Genomic DNA, 17844 nt, shown 5'->3' with positions numbered 1-17844 from the left:
AAAGGAGATTTTGGATAAGCTTGTAGATGAGTCAGTTGCCTAGCCTGGCCAAAGAGAGAGCAAAGCTGTGAATTAGAACTGTGGAGAAGTAAGATAGTCAGAGTAAATGGAATTCCTTCAGAGTCAGTGAAGAAGATGAAGGCAGTTCTGCCAGTTTCAGCTACCTGACCATGTGAAATTGGAACTGGGGGCTGCTGCTTCAAGATGACTCAGCAGGTCCCAGAAAAACAAGATCATGTAATCATTTTTTTACCATCTGATCATGCTCAGTATAATCACACAACTTTTGAAATGACCGATTTTGAATAGGTTTGACAGAATAGAGAAAGTTTCTTACTAGCTGTGAGGATTTATTTTAAATCTCGTGTACTTACTTATTTATGCAGAAAGGGCTGAAAGCAGCTGTGTGTCTGAGCCTGTTGAAGTAAAATCAAAGGGAAGCTCATATCCTTATCCAGATAACAAGCCTAGCAGATTATTTAGACCTGCTTGCTAATCACTTGTCCAAAAAATTTAAAAAAAACGAAAGGCTTTTGATGAATCTGAAGTAATTCAGGACAGAAGATCCTTTTCCATGTATGGAGATGGTTGCTGAAAACAAAGCAGTATCTCATGGGGTAGCTCCAGAGAGCCATATTTCCGTCTTTGTGTCTTCATATGTTTTCCCTTTGTCACTTCCTCAGTTCTTTCTCCTTTAATAAAAGTGACTAATGTGCAATATCAGCGTGAATAAATTATAATGCTTTAAAGAAGTGGAACTAATCAAATGTGTCTGTAGTCCTCTTAACTAGTTTTCTGCTCAATTATCTCACACTGTCTTTTGTCACCTTTTTAGATTACAACAATATTTTTCTGTATATACAAACAGGGCTTAGTGTAATCAGTGGAAACTTGACATAAACAATACTGAATATTTAAAAAATTCATGCATGTTGGGATTTTTAGCTAGTGTACTACAATAGTAGCAGGATTGGACAGTATTAAAAGCAAACTCATAGAATTATAAGATAGGATCCTGAGTTGGAAGAGACCCACAAGAGCCACTGAGGCCAACTCCTGGCTCCGCACAGAACCACCCAACATTCAAACCCAATGTCTCAGGGTGCTGTCCAAATGCTCCCTGAACTCCTGCACTCAGGACCATGCCCACTGCCTTCTTGCTCTCTCTTAAATTGCCCTCTCACTTGCTCTTCTTAAATTTCATGCAGTTGGTGATTACCCAGCCCTCTAATTTTTCAAGATCTCACTGCAAAGCCTTTCTGCCCTTGCCAACAGCTCCTCCCAATGTAGTCATCCATGAACTTGCTAAGTTGTAACTTTAAGTCCTGTATGCATGTCATTTATAAAACAGTAGGAGAATGGATGAAAAGACTCTATGAGGGTATGTAGTAGTTTTGTTACTTCAACTAAATTTTACTCTTTATTACATTACATTACATATTATTATTATTACAGTATTACATAATGTCCCATTAATTGAGTTTCTTAAGAAAAAAGAAATAAACAAAGGCTAACAGTAAAGGTAATACAGACTGGAGATGTTGAAAGTCTCACTTATAAATTGCTGAGTAAGTATTACTTAACTATCAAGTTTGGAGATTAAGGTGACAGAATTACAGACGTTGCTCATTTTGGGCAGTGAAGGATCTAATTGTTGTCCACTCTCTGGATTCATCATTTTTGAGATCCAAGGATTTCATTCATGTCATACATCAAAGCTTAATAGTCCAGGTCTGAATGTTCCATGGTCATTTTCATGTGTAGATCTTTCACAGATCAAAGCATAACGCTGCACTTAGACTGTTTTCAATTTGTGAATGGAAAGTGGAAATTCTTTAGCTCCTCCAGCCCCCCAAAAATTACATGTGAAGAGAATAATCTTGAAAATATAGCTGTAAATTACTTAGCATTTTTTCTTAAAACTTTTCATCAGTGCATGTTGTTTTTGTTGTAAATGTATCTCATCCACTGTTTTTCATTTTTGTACTTCACCGTATTCCACTGTTTTATAGTTCTCAAACATTTACAGATAAGTGGCAATGTTTGTTTCTCCTATATCTGCTGAATGTCTTTATTTCAAGGAGCTATATCTAGAAGATATCTCTAGTATTCAAGTAATGTGCATAGTTGGTTAACAAAAATCCTTCAGTAAGAAGAGGACTACTAAACAACTTTGTGTGTTTGTGCTAATGATGCTGGAATGGGAGGAAGGAAAGAATGATGGAAGGAGTTTATGCAAGAAATGCATACATAGCCCACAGTCTGTGTGGAAATCTGTTCTTTCTTTCAAATGTGGTTTGGAAAATCAAATGTTTTTCAAAACTTTTCAACAGCACCCACATCTATAAGCATCTTCTCTTCAGAAACATTTTTTGTTCAGTATTAAATTACCATGAGCCATATTTATATTTGTAAAACCATACCTTTAAATTATTGTTTGAAAAAGCTTGGATTTTCTACAGTTGTAGTATGAGCAATGAGTTTAATTATTTGCTTTCCTTTTCAAACCAATTTAATTTTAAGAAGTCTTTTGTTTTTGCATATTCATATAACTAGATGGTTCTGAGAATATGCTCCTAATAGGAATCATTACCTTTTAAGAGTTGATTATTTTATAAAGGCTCTAATATTTTTCATTATACTTTTATTTTTTTAAATACTTCATTGAAGCTTACATGGTAGGCAAACAGGGCATTAGCTAATACTGACTTGAGTTTCTTTATTTTTGTTTGCATGAAGACTACAGAGACAATCAGTTAAAAGAATAATGTCTCCACAGATATATTTTGATGGAAATATGAGCTGCTTATTGAAATTTGAATAGCAATTACAAAAGGTAGAAGTTACAAAGCATCATAAACTCTGTTTTGCAGTTTTTCTTTCATTTCAAAAAATTTCAATTGCAGAAGTAATATGTAAAAACTTTCAGGAAAAAATTCTTAGTGTTTCAAGAATACATATTTCATTTATTGCATAGGAATTTTAAAGTGCAGTTACATTGGTGTCGTTTTCAGTTCTTTTCATCCTGTATTAAGGCAAAAAAAATATTGTAACAGTTAATGTTTTAAACTTGTGCCTGTAATTTATTTTCTAATTCTTTGAAATTCAGACCAGGATGTTTTTCTTCAACAAAGTACTTGTGTTCTGGTTTTGTTTATTTTTTAAGAGATTTGTCTCTACATTTAATTTAGATACACAGTAGTGCTGTTGTTTGTTTTTTGTTGTTTTTTTTAACCTCTCTCTTTTTCTTTAATTTAATAGTCTTAGCTTTATTAATTTTTGAGTTGGGTTTTAAATTAAAAAGTTCCCCTAAATGTCAGGTTCTGAATATTGCTTTTTGCCACTGTAGCTGAACCTTAGGGTTGTTTTTAGCATTAAGGAGCTTAGGAAAGTGTACAACTTGAACAATTTTGTGGAAGTGGGCTTGGAAGTGAAGTCTTTTCCTGCCTTACATTTCTTTCTTCATCTATTTTTAGTAGGAGGAACAAAAAAAAAGTCCACCTAGACCTTTCCCCCAGTAAAATATTCACATATATGGATAGCATTACATGGAAACACCATTCCTAATTAACATTGGCATGTTTGAAGCTATTACAGCAGTTATTAATTTAAAAACCTCAGTGGAAACTAATTGTAAAATAACAGCTGGAACTGCCCATTTAATTTCAGAAATGTAGCTTGTTAATTATCTAATACCAAGAGCTATTCAAAGCTTAATTTATATTTGGAATTCAGATTTTAAAGTGTTCAGCTTGAACTATCAATCTTATTTTTACTTGAAATTTCCTCAATTTAGAGTTTTACTGGAAACTGCAATAATACATACCTGATTTGGCAAAATATGCATATTTTTAAATACTTTTTTTCCCTTATGTTGTGATAGTTAAAATAAAATTTCAGAATGAGAAAAGCATTCCAACAACTTTATTTTTCTCTTAAAATTCACCATATTACTCACCACGGGTTCAAAAGATATACCCACTTTCTATTTCCTGATTTACTCAAGTGGTATTGGAGATTTTCCTCTGATTCTTACAATGATTTTGAATTTGTGTGGTTCTTCATGGAAATCAAATTGAAACACATTTTATAGAAATACTGCTATAAGAGAGTATATATAAGCTATGGCTGTTACTAAGTCATTTAGGCATCCATTTGCTGTTCATCAGGACAGCCTAGGGCAGTGCAGTGGTGCCTCATTGCCTTGTCTACCAATTCCATGTCAGTGACTGCCTGGCTATAACTGGTTCACACATGCACTTTTCTGGGTAAATAAGATGATAACAACCTCATACTCCACGCACTAGATTTGTTTTGGCTGTTTGCCTCTTGTCTATTCACTGTGGTTGTAGTAGAGTGAAGATTGCTTAGTACAATCTCATTTAGTTTTTCTGGTTAAGCTTTTGAATTTTCAGTGTGTTTATGACTGCTTCATTATTCTGGTATAGCTCATTCTTAGTAACAGCTGTTTCAGACTGCCTTTGAACTGACCTGTGGATTCGTGTTGTAAAATTACCAGATTGTCCAGAGAGGCAGGTACAGATGAAGAATCTCTTCAAGATACAGGAGTCTGCAAAGTGTTCAGTATCGTATTTTGTGTAACTTTTGTAGTGTTTATTTCACTTCTGTGACTTCTAAGGTTCCTATTGCTTGACAGCTGAAGTCAGAAGTGAATAGCTGTTGTAAAACAGAACTTTCAGAAGGACATCGCTTTCGCTATTGTGCCAGTGAAAAGCACTTGGCACTTTAACTAGGTTTCTCAGTTGTGGGTGATCTTAACGATTGCGAAGTTGAAACTGAAGGTACACAGCAGCCTGATGCCAAAGCTTCCTTTGTCTTCTGTTGTTTCTTACCATCTCAAATACAATTTTTTAACACAAGTATTCAGTGTTTGCTGTGCAGCATGTATTAAGCTTGCCATGTGAAATTCATACAAATTCAGTTTAGAAATCTGAAGTATATTTATTGTGATTAAGTGGTGGAGAGATTATGATTTCGTTTGTATGTACTGGTTTGAGGTGCTGTTTAATGGTTTTTTTTTCCATTTCCTGGGCCGAAAGGTTCAATTCTGCTGCAGTGAAGCCCATTATAGAGAGACCAATCGAAATAAAATAAAAAAGCTGTTTTAATCATAGTTGATTTGTATCTGTTTAAACTTATCATTATACCCTATTTTACATAACGAACTTTTGAACTAGTTACCTTAATACTTCATAATATTTGAATGACTCATATTTTTTTTATTGAGATTTTGGGTTTCTTTCACTTAACTATCTTCCTCCAGAGAATAGTAATTTCTTTTCATTTTCTCTTCACATTTTTAAACATTTTAAATGAACTCCTCAGAAGTATCATGTCTGTTTCTCCTTAACTTGCACTGTAAGACACCTGCTTTGCTGAACTCAGGTTGTGTAGTAATTTCCTTCTCTTAACTCCATCCAATGGGCCTTCCTCCCATTTGAAAGTATTTTTCAAAGTTTTAATTCTTCCCAAATATGAATTCTTGATTCAACCCAGTGGAGAGAGAGTGCTTTGAAAAAGCCCACTGATATTTGAAGAGCTCTTTGACTGGAGAGATCTCACCTTCCCACCAGAGCAACATGCAGCCTGGCTGTGCCCAGTGAAGATGTGGAAGGAATGAAAGCACAGCCCCGGGCATCCCTGGGGAGACTGGGTACTGTCTGATTATTTTAGAGCAGCAGGGCAGCTTTGACTTTTAAAATCACTTTAGCCACAGACTTTGGACCAGTGAGTTTTATGCCCACCAAGGCTGCAGATCTAAACTCAATCTCCTCTTGGAAGATGTACTCCTCTTAGCCAATCCATGGTATTGCTGACTATACTTGTGTGTACTGAGCTGACTGGATGAGCTAAATGAGCTCAAAATGTTTTGGAGGCATTGGGTAATTTTTAAATTTTTTTTCCAATCAGGTCATTGCCCTGAACGTATTTATTGCAGTTGCACAAGGATTTAGCCCTGGTAAAAGAATAGGATTGCAGGAGCCTGGAATTACAGCAGCTTAATCCACCACTGTCCTCGTGCCTTTTGAAACACAGCACAGAATCTGACACTGAAATAGAAATTATAATAAAATTATCAGATTCAGTATTGGCAATATTAAACATACTGCAACAGTTTTAAGAGTAAACAAAAAAGTTACAGAGGCAAAGAAAATGGACATTAAATATCATTTAGAAATCCCAGGATACATTTCACATTTTAGATACTCAGCAACTTGAATGCAATGAAAATTTATGCAGATAAACTTAAAACAAGAAAATAAAAAGGGATCTGAAAACTGGAGTTATTTCTGTGAGTTGGGCTGTATGGTTTATGTTAGAAAGCAACATTATTGCAGTTTGCACATTTCTTTCCCTCTTTCAAGTTAACTCCCATTAATTTTTTTCTCTAACCAAGTAGCTTTTGCCTGTTATTGTGAAATACTGGGAAGGAAGAGATGGAGGTGTCTGGTTTTCTATTCATGTAGGATGAAATAATTACATGGTCTTTGAAAATTAATGTCTTTTTAAGAAATGGAGTGGCCCTTGTATGCAGGTTAAATACAGTAAAGTTCATTTACTTTACTCAGATGCTTCAGTTTCTTCCTTGGGTTTCCTTTGCTGATTCTTAAAATACATAGATATCCTATATTGAATGACCACTTCTGGGTTACTTTTCTGTCTTTTCCAGTGAAAAATAACTTCAACAGTTCTAGGCTGTGGTAAGAAATATCCAGAAAGCTTTTGAAAATTTATTTTTTATTGCAGTTTTCTTCACAACTCTTTGTGAATAAATATAACTTCCATCACATTTGGTTCAACAAATGTTTTGTCTGTTGAAAAGTATTTTCCAGTAACATATTAAGCAGACTTTTTTTCTTTGTAGTATTTTTAATTATAACAGGATCTTAAATATAATGCAAGTTCTGTGCTTCTGTTACTGGGAAAACCATATCCCATTTGTAATGAGACATTTGTTAACTTCTGTATACAGATTGTGGTTCATTCCATAGATAGTTGTGGGTTCTCTGATGTCCCTCACAGGGTTTTATCTATGACAAATTCATACCACAATTCTTGAACTACTTTTGGGATAGAAGACTTTTTTTTCTTTTTCAAAGCAGCTTGCCAAAGTCATTTCTATTTAATGTTTTTAAGTTTTCCTGGTAAGGTTTTGGATTACTTTACAAAAAGGATTATCAGAAATATACAGACTAATGACATATTACTTCAGTTCAGGAAAGAGCTTTGAACATGTTATTTGAAGGATTCAATTCAAAACACTCGTGGCAAAATTAAATTCTAACTGCAGTTATCCTAAGTAACTCAAACAGTATTGTTTAAGTGAGCATAGTTCCCAGCCATGATTTTCTGAGTGAGCTAAGTGCTGATCTGCGTAAGTATAGACAGAAGTCATGCTTAATGTTTCTTCTGACATTTAAACTTACTCTGTGCAGTACTGCTACTTTATCCCTCTTTATTGCTATTAAACCTGATTGTGGTGCAGTACAATACAGATTAAAACGTAAGGGCTTTTGTTGCATTTCAGATGCTTTTATTTATTTACTTACTTACTAAGGACTGGTTAATATATTCTATGGGGTTTATTAGCTGCGGGACACAAAGATAAATGTAACATTCTTTAGTCTCTCAAAACATTTTTCATGCCCTCTGATGCTTTTGGTGGTTGAATGTTTTTGTCCTGTGAGAAGGCAATGGCTAACACTGGTATGTTAATGGCTAACACAAGTGCAAGTAATAAGATACAGAGATAGTGTTAGCCGTCTCCATCGAGTGCAATGTCAGTGATTGACATAAATCACAGATACTTCATTTTGTCTGTGTTCTCCAGCAAGAAAATATAAACCAGTTTGGCAGCGATGTGAATAGAGCATAGCAATGTATATAGATAGATCCTTTCTTCACAGAATTGGAACAGAACAGATTTGAACTGTTCCTGATAATCAAAGGTTATTGAATAGTATTATTTGATCTTCATATGAGATCATTTTTCAAAGAACACAAAGAGACTTGCAGGATTTGTATGTGTGTATACATATTCAACAAAGATGGAAAGGAAAACAATTTTTTGCTGTGTGTTCGTTCACAACATCCTTCTGTACACTTTATTCTTCAGACAGCTTGTAATGGTTTTCTTGGTTCTTGGCATAATTTTAAAAAATAACCACTATATTATGCAACTGAGACAGTTGTAAAAATTGCTCTCTAAAAATAATTTTAATGAATCTATTGCATTTTTCTTGCATTGCAGCTTATAAAAAGGCAGCTAACCATGTATTTACTAAACTGGACTAAAACTAAGTACAGATCACATAATTTGCTGTTTCCCAAATGGACACTGTAGTGAACCTGGGTATTTGAGTGTTTGTACCTGCTTAATTGTAAAATGTATCTGTGCTTGTATCTTACTTCATTTCTTCTATGTTATTTTTTTGTCCAGATAGAAAATATAACACTGGATTTTCTCATAATCGCCATTCTGTTTTTGTGGGGGTTTTTTATTGTTATTATTTTGTTTTTACTTTTTAAGAAAGCCTTCCTAGAATTTTACACTCCTTGCCAAAATTTGTGGAAACTTTTAAATAGAGTAAGTTATTCAAGGAGAATTTGCTTGACTTTTTGAAGTGGTTCAATTAGTTGTATTATGAGAAAGACTGGAAATGAATTAGTGAAGAGGAAATGAGATCACTAGTAGAAATGTACCTAAAAGCTTTACCTTAAGTTCTCACAAAGAACTGGTATAAAGCCTTCATGTGGTATATTGTTATCTCCAAATGCCTGACACAGCTCAGATCTTACTTATGATGTTAGTAAATCCACATAAATCTGAATACTAGGATCATAATATATATTTATTGCATTTCAGAATGTAAAAGAACAGTTCAGAACCATGTAAGAGTCTAGTTTTAGTAACTGTTAGCCAGCTACAACTTCATAACCTATAAACTGGAGGTCTGGTTGAACCTAAGTATTTACTGAGGCATTTTCTTGACAAAATTTGTTTGGAGTGTTTTTTTTTGTTGTTGTTTTTTGGTTTTTTTTGTGAAAAAATCTTTTAAATAAAGTGAACCCCTGCATTAAATCTGAATTCCAGATTTTCTCATGTGAAGCAAAGGCATCCCATGGACAAGTTAATATAAAGAGAATGCTATACAAACAACAACAAAAAAAGCAAACAATAATATCCTGCCTCAAGTCAGTTTGTCTAACTATGTATGCTCAGTATGTCTTATAGATTGTACCATTATCCCTGAGCTGCATGTCAGGTAAGAGTAAGAATAATGCAATATTCCGCAATAAGAAATTGCGGAAAGAAATTAAAGACTGTGTTCAGTGAAACTCAACCTCAGTATTTCCAGGTTAATTTCTAGACCAACAGAAAATACTTGAGTTACCATATTACTAAACTAGGTGAAAAAAGCCGACCGAAACACAGTACAGTACAGGATGAAAGCAATGACAGAATCACAAGATTGTTTATCCTGTTATGTGTCAAACCATGTGCACATGAAATATTTAAGAAATAAAAATTAAAGATGCTCTTACATCCAAACAGCATTATATATTTTGAGATAAAATTATGTCTACCCTGAATCAAAAAGCATGGAAATGTTTTGCTTATGTTCTATTTTGACTTCTTATTGCTAAACCCACTGCCCCCACTCAGACTTCCTCCTCATCCAGTTAGACTCTGTTCTTGCTGACTCTTATTTAGAGAAACTCTTTTCCACTTGTTTTTCCTAGAAACATTTGGTATCCAAAAATATCCTGCAGACCTTCCCTTGGAATTGTGCATACTTATCATTTATACAGTCTGTCAACTGTATATTTATACTACGCTCCCTGAATTTGAGTGAATGCTTAAAAAATATAATGAGATTCCTCAAAGTGTCTAAACATTAAACAGTATAAAAATGAAAAACTGATCTTTAAAAGTTTAGGCTTGCTCAGACTGTTATTTTTGCTGTGGAATTTAAACAATAAAGTTACAAAAGTCATTAAACCAGATGGCATCTAAATGCACAGCTGCAAATTTCAGCTTTGTTTCATTTTATGCTTTCTTTGACAGGCTAAAATTACTTTAAAGTTTATCATACTATACCTTTTCATCACAGGATCATTCATTCTCTGTTCCAGATACAACAATAGAAGAGAACTGCACTGCAGAAGTTCTTTGGTTTATTTGCAGGAAATGACAGTATCAGAGCCCCTGGGGCAAGAGGGTACTTTTAGATCTCTGGTCGCCTTTCTGTAGTTGTAGAGAATTTCTTGCCTATGGGACTAGAGGAGGAAAGCTTGGGAGAAGGTGTTTGGTGTGTGATCTACTGTAGTTCCTTTTAGACGTTCAGTGGCTTTTTATGATCAATACACTGCTACCAATGCTGACCTTGTAGAGGTCCATTTCACTAAAATTTGACCTCCCTAAATGGTGAGAAATTAGAATCAAATTAGAACTCATCCGGTACCACCACAGTAATTAGTAATTAGTGGGTGTGGAGGAATGCTGTTACTTTTAACTCTGAATGTATACCCACTGGATTTCAAAATACAAACGTTTAAGTAGTTACCTATATATTAACTTCTTAAAAATTAGAAGTAGCTTTTAAAAAATATTTTTATGCATTTGCATTCTTATATAGCATTGTCTATCAGATGATCTGAGAATAGTTTCTGTGCAATTAATTACATTGGCAGCGTTATTTTGGCTGAAGATGTTAATTTTTAAGCTTAAAGTCACATAATAAGCTTCAAGAAATGAAATCTGCCTGCCCAAGCAGCCTCCCTTATCATGTAGGTTTTATCACAAGAACTTCTTGTGCACGTCACCTGGCTGACTTAGTTCTTCTGCACATACAGTTAGGGTTGTTACCTCTGCTCTAACCAAAACAGCATCTTCCTTTCTTTTTTTTGGGGGGAGCAGGATGTCAGCCACCTCTGCAAAATATTAAATTTTATTAAAAGAACTGACATTTTTGTCTGTGTTGTTGTATTTATAAAAAAAATACTAAACAGCTTACAGAGTGATTGTAGGGGAAGACCTGTCTGCTCCAGCTTGGCAAGAAACAGCTATGCCTAAAGGTTCTAGTAAAAAGCAAATTGCATATTTTGATAAGATTTCTGAACAAAGTTAAGTAGTTTTATTATCACTATTATTACATTGTGTAGAAGACAGAGTTACTGCTCAGCAACTGGGAAGTCTGTGTTTCTGTTGATCCAGTTTGTTTCATATGTGACTGCTTAATACCTAGCTTGGAGGTATTTACAAGAAACAGCTGTAGCTGTTCACTGTAGCATGACTGCCTTCCCAAAATGTGACTCTCTGCAGGGAACTGATGTATTAGCAGAATTCTGCACTGTGGTTAAAATGTCTTAAAGATGAGGTACCTTGAGAAAGCAGTAAATCAAACTCCTTTTCAAAACTTCATTTTCTAAACATATATCTAACATGTCTGTATATATTAAGGACTCTAAGGAGACCGGTGCTCAATGACACTCAACTGAACCTTGGTACTCTTCTAATTAGACAATCTGTTCTGGATGGTTGTGGGTCTGGAGGATCTGTAGACAGGTAGATCCTGTTGTTTTTTTTCCCCCAGGTACTCTGATATTCCTGTTTTGGAATGACGTCTTAGTACATATTAATTCATAGTAGAATATTTCATTTTCTTTTTGATTATTTGAAAGCCCTGAGTACTACAATTTCTCTAATTTGCTTATTCTTATGTTACCTGGAGATCTTTAGCATTTTAACACTTGTACCATTTCTCTCTTACCTGTGATATTCAACTGTACTTATAGAGAAAGCAAAAGAAACCAAACTGCATAAGAGACACAATTCTGGCATTTAACCAGCATTAGATTAAAACAGGGGATAATTAACCAAATTATTCCTTTGACCATTGCTTAACTGTATCAATTGTTTGAAACTGCCTAGCACAATCAGAAGTTTTTCTTTATGTTTCAGTTGCTGCTTGTCTGCTTTTTTCAGCGTGGCAATTGCAGAAGTAATTCACTTCTTAAGGCGATTTATCTCTTGTTAGAATAGTTATAAGCATATATATGCATCATATAGTTCTAAGTGTAGCTGTTGGTGATACAATAAGTATCCAGTTGGAATTCAATTATTCCAGCTTCGTCCTCAGCTGTAGTATAATGTGATGCATTTGTCTACTGTGTAAATGTTTAGAAGTGGTCTGTCATTTCTATTTTGCTCATATAGCTAGCTCTAATGTTTTCATTTATAAGGGTCCTCCAAAACTGAAGCTAAATCCCAGGTATTTTAACCACTTTGACTTAGAGGACACCTGCCATGTAGGGATTCTGTAGGGAAGGCTGGTATATCTGTCTGCACAGAGCATGATACTAATGAGCTAATAAGGTAAGCTAATAAGGGAGAATGAATTCTTACGAAACAGATGCCTTTGAGGATTAGCTGTAATGTTAAAATTAAAGTGAACAAGATAGCATCAGTAAGGCCTGAAATGGGAGTCATGCTGTACTGTGGGCATACTGTACTGAACTTATATTTGCGTTTGATCATTGTATTGCTGAGATGAGAATTATATGTAAGGTAGATTCACTTGATCAAATAATGTTCTAGACAGAAATTTGATGGCTCCAATCCAGAGTATGCTGCCAGCAAGCGTATGGAGTTCTGAGGCTGAGCCATCCACATGTGGCATAGTTCTGAGGGGAAAAAGCAGAAATGGTGGCAAGTGGGGTATACTGCTGGCAGTGTTTGAGAGCCTGCTCTGCTGACCCAGATTAAATTGTTTCCATCATCCCACAAATCAAAAAGCCATGTGTTAAGCTCCAAGTGAGTCTCTGTAGGGACAGGTGGCAGGGTGGGAAAGCAAAGCCGAAGTTACTTTTTAGGAAAGATATAGAACTCAGGCAATGTAGCAGAATTATGTACAAAATTTTAGAAATTTGCCAGGACATTCCCTTCTGGCCAAAGGATATATTCTTCTTTCTTTCGATTAAACAAACAAAAAGTCTTATTAGCAACAGAATTTCTTCAGTTCTAGTGCCCTGATACCATCTTCCCCCTCCTTTGTTTGTCATCTCTGTATCTGGTAAGTGAAGTGAGCACACAGAGATCTAGTAAGTGCTGACAGAAATAACCTCTTAGGTGTGAACTCTATGAATATTTCCTACTTGTGACATAATGTACAGACTTCAAATGCCATTTTCCTGGCTTATTTGCCATTTTTGTAGATCTCAGATGAGTTCTAAGTAAATAGATTTAATTTTTTTTACCACGAGTCCCAGAATTTTTCCTGTTCAGCAGCATGTAGTAACTGGTTCAACATGAGCTGTTTCTTTTATAAACGTACAAAATGCGTGACCCAGACTAAATCAATTTAAAAAGAAAAGCATTAAAGTTGTTTTTCCTGTTGCATGCTTATGTTCTTCTTTGTTTGCTTATGATCATACTGTATTATTAATCAACTGTTGTGCTCTACATCACCTGCTGAATGGTTAAGGTGGGATAGTAAGATTGTGTTCAGAAGAGTGAAGCAATTAAAATCATAACTGCTACAGCAAATTTCAGCTGGTAAAATATCTTTTATGCTACAGGTAGAGAAGTCATTAATCTTACTCTTTTCCTTGATTTTATTTGCTGTAAGGATTTTGAAAGCTACAGAATGAGAAAGGCTGCACAGCTCATTCAAAGTGTCTGTGTTTAAGACTAGCCAATTCTGCTCTATTTTAGTTTACTTTAATTGTTCTAAAAAAGCATACCCTTAATTAAACTGGGGGCATACTTACAAAAATGGTTGGTAAAGAAAGCCAGAAGTGTGTGGTCACACGAATGTCTCTGTGTATGTCTTTTTTCTTTTTCTTTTTTTTTTTTTTTTTGATCCTTGTATAAATCTGGTAGGATGTACTTTCTGAAAGCAATAATGAGTTTAATCAAAATGTCAAGTCATTGATAACTAGTCCTCATCATTTACATATGTGTATCATACATATATCTTTAAAGAAGATATAAAAAAGTGTTGTATTTAATATAGAGATTGTGAATAGAGGAGCAAAATTTAAATGCAGATTTTAGATCAGCAAGCAGGTGTTAGATTGTGAAATTCCAGGGCATTACAAACATTATCCAGCCCTAGAGATTATACAAAATTAATTGAAGTAAAAGAAAGATCCAATAAACATATCTTGTACTAGCTGTGCAATGCACCAGTACCCTGTGTCTGAATAGCTCTATGTATTTTGCTGTAACAGTGTGTTTGCCAAAGAGTGATTTCATTGTTGGGTTTTTTTTTTATTTTAATAAGTAATTTATGAGGGGAAGAAAGCAGTTGTCACAGTGTGGAGCTTCAAATAGATGCATGCAGCCAAATTTCATTCTAGGAATTCTGTACACCAGGTCATGGTTATGCTGATCAAGGCTAAGCAATACACTTCTATCTGCAACTTAATGCAAGCTGGAGAACTCATAAATGATTGATAAATACCCTTTGCTGTTAAGTATAGGAGAGAATGATTCATTATGCAGATGAAATTATCATATTCTATATTTTGCATACTTAAGCATTTTTCATAAAATATGTAATTTGGTGCTTAGCTTTCAGTAATTTTTCACAAAACATGTATTTCCTTATTTATTTCCATTATAAAATTATGCAAATAGATGCTGCACCATACAGTAATCTACAGAAACAAAACTACATACATGTTAATTAAATAATGCCTCAAAAGTGTAATAAAGTATGCAGCTGTTGTGGTTAGATCTATGTGCAAAGTTGACAAACACATTTAATTTTGAAATACCACTACTGACATAACATATTTTCAGTGTACTTCAGCTGAGCATTTAAGACAGGGTTATGTCTTTCGATTGGTACAATCACACAGCTTCAGAAAGAGCAACTTGATAAAACTGTTGGCTTTGCTGCCATTTGCATGACTCTATTAATACCAACCATATTAAATAATTAATTGTCTTAATTGTTACCATATTCTGTCTGCAGTTTCACCTGTGTTTGGATATGGATGGCAGTGAGATTTAGTTTTGAATTCGAACACACACCTCTAGATTGCATTCCGATCTGATAGGTTGCATCAGTGCATGCATCACAGTTTGTGATGTACTGCTTTGATCGTTATTTATTTTTAGATTGTTAATTTCAATGGTTTGAAAGTTCTCTGTGGATGCAGGAATTAGTTACAAACTACCAATTTTGACATAAGAAAATAGCTTAGAATGAAATAGTAGTTTGGGTGGCGTATGCAAGCTAGAAGCTGAAAATTCAATTTGATTAAAAATAGAGTACAGTTTGACAGGTTCATAAATTCAAAGCAAAAATAATTAGATATCATTGTGTCCTAGCTTGTTAAAAAAAGAGATGTCCAGTTTTGCTTTTTCATTATATTATAAAATGAGTATTGTGGATAAAGCTCTTTTATTGCCAATATAGAAAGAGCGAGATCATTTACTGAAGATTTACTTGCAATCATTACGAGAAGGCAAATCAAAACAGTAGACCACTCCAGATCTCTCCTCTGGTACTGGTTGTTTGTTAGAACAAAGGTTTTCTGCAGTTATGAGTGTTTTGTTGAATCTTGGTGTGACTGTTCCCCAGGCTTGGCTGGAAATGGAGATGTTCTGTTAAATCTAATGGAATAGACTTTGACAGAATCCACAGATAGTGTAATTCACTCAAAAATGCTTTTTCTCTCCTTGTCAGAAGAATTTTAATAACAGAACTCTGTCCTGAAATTCTATGTTAATTAGATATTTTCCGTTGTCATGAATTCTTTCATAGAAGTTTGAACAATTGTCTTGCAGTATTGTTCTTCATTATACTTATATACAGCTATTCTCTTTGAAGACTTGAATAAGACGACCTTTATTGGTCCTGCTTCCTGCTTTCCCATAAGGCTGCTCGTATGGTCTTGACTGAAAGTCCACTGAAGTCAATGGAAAGATCTCATATCAACTTTGGTGGACCTGGCTAAACTTTGGAATGTATTTGTATGTCTCTCATTCAAATCCATAGGGTAAATGCAGCTGAATGCTTCTGAAGATGTAGACTTAAACTAATACTTAGATGTAACTAAGAGTGCCAGAATGGTTCCTTTCCGTTTCCGTTTCCGTTTCCGTTTCCGTTTCCCTTTCCCTTTCCCTTTCCCTTTCCCTTTCCCTTTCCCTTTCCCTTTCCCTTTCCCTTTCCCTTTCCCTTTCCCTTTCCCTTTCCCTTTCCCTTTCCCTTTCCCTTTCCCTTTCCCTTTCCCTTTCCCTTCCATATTTGTATCTTTTTTTAATTTTCTTTTTAAGCAACATTTGTTCAAAACACTAATAAATTTGAATTTGACCACAATTCCTGATTGCACTATATGTTGCAGCTTGTTCTGAAGTGACACTTTTTTTGTTATCATTACAGGAGGGCACTGAATCTCGGAATACTTCGAGATCCTGGATCCGAGGTTGAAGACAGACAATATCAAATAGACCTTCAGTCTATCAACATCGGTACTGCTCACTGGAATCAGCTGAAACCAGAGAAAGAAAATGGAAAAGGAGGGATTTTGCCAGAGAGTGAAAGGAATTCTCAAAATCCAGCACTTGAATGGAACATGGCCAGTAGGTGGGAAACTTTTTTTTTTTTAAACTTACTCTCTATTATAGTTACATAGCACATACATTGCAGATTTACAGTATATCTATATCATCTAGTTCTGTATTGTTTTTTTGCAGTGCAAGCACATTTGCATGGAGTTTTGGGTTATGCATTTAAAGTGAATATTGCCATTGTTATGCTGTAATTTCTGTCTAGTTATTGTGTGTCTTTTTTTCTATTATAAGCTCTTTTCTTAGTGGCTTACTGTTATGTCCATAAAAATAACTCCAGGGCTGAGACTTGGCATCCAGCTTCTTGGTCTACAAGCAACAGGAGGTTTTGTTTTTGTTTTTGTTTTTTAACTTCTTTGGTTTGTATTTTTACAAAACTTGAGTAAAACCAGCTTAGACATTTTTAAATTAGAGGAGGATGAAGTAGAACATTTCCTATTGGTCCTGAACTGTTTTTTTTTTTTTTTTTTGTTATTTGTTTTGGGTTTTTTTTCACTTCTTTAACTAAAACCAGACGAATTTTTAGAATGAGATATTTAATGTGAATCTTGGCTGTTGTATTTCGTGTGATGTGCAAGCAAAGTGCTGCCCTCTAGTTAAACAGGACTGAAAGGAAAAGCCCACTTAGTATTTTAAGTTTTTAAATTTAAGATTATAAAATCATAGTTTATTTTTTTTCTAACTTTGAAAATAGTGAATATTTGATTCTAGCTTTAATATGCTTTTTATACTTTATATGTTCATACGCATTTTAAACTGAATTTTTATAGGTTATGTAGCTGTCAGTTCTCTTTTTCAGTCAGACAAGAATAAGGTTTGATAGTAAAAACCAAGTTTTCAAAGGTCATTTTGAGTTCTGCCAGAAGAAGCCCGATGTTGGCGTACACTTTTTTTTTCTCTTGATTTAGAAGCCCTTTGTCTTGAAAAAAACAATCCAATCTTTATGAAATGTATGCATGATTTTGTGGCTCCCAGGATGCAGTGAATTAAGGTGTATGTTCCTGAAAGTAATGTAGAAAAGCAGGAGGAATAATTAGGAAGGAAAAAAATTGAATTATTGCTGATTTAATTTTCAAGAAAAGAGGAGATGACAGGAATCTGAAAGATTTTCCTGAAAGTGAGGCAAGCTGTAGCAAAAGAATCTCCATGAGGATGGCATGAAGCCTAAGGTTTCTAAGTGATGACTTGTCGAAAGACTGAAAGAGCATATAAGGCCCCTCTGGAGGAGTACGTGCAGG

General features: G+C 34.6%; 1 protein-coding gene across 5 annotated transcripts in view; it reads left to right on the top strand.

Annotated features, from left to right (window-relative positions):
- VPS13B (vacuolar protein sorting 13 homolog B) overlaps positions 1-17844 on the top strand; it is a 412996-nt gene that overhangs the window by 252682 nt on the left and 142470 nt on the right. For all 5 annotated transcript variants that reach the window (XM_065751678.1, XM_065751682.1, XM_065751679.1 and 2 more), the window contains one exon: positions 16419-16622. In XM_065751678.1, coding sequence (XP_065607750.1) covers positions 16419-16622 — 204 coding nt within the window. The remainder of the gene's footprint in view (positions 1-16418; positions 16623-17844) is intronic.

Source organism: Cyrtonyx montezumae, unplaced genomic scaffold (genome assembly GCF_038088225.1).
Source record: "Cyrtonyx montezumae isolate F1298 unplaced genomic scaffold, pur_monq_1.0 scaffold_8, whole genome shotgun sequence".
Lineage (NCBI taxonomy): Eukaryota > Metazoa > Chordata > Aves > Galliformes > Odontophoridae > Cyrtonyx > Cyrtonyx montezumae.
The sequence above is the reverse complement of the archived record's forward strand: the minus strand, read 5'-3'. Positions and strand labels throughout refer to the sequence as shown.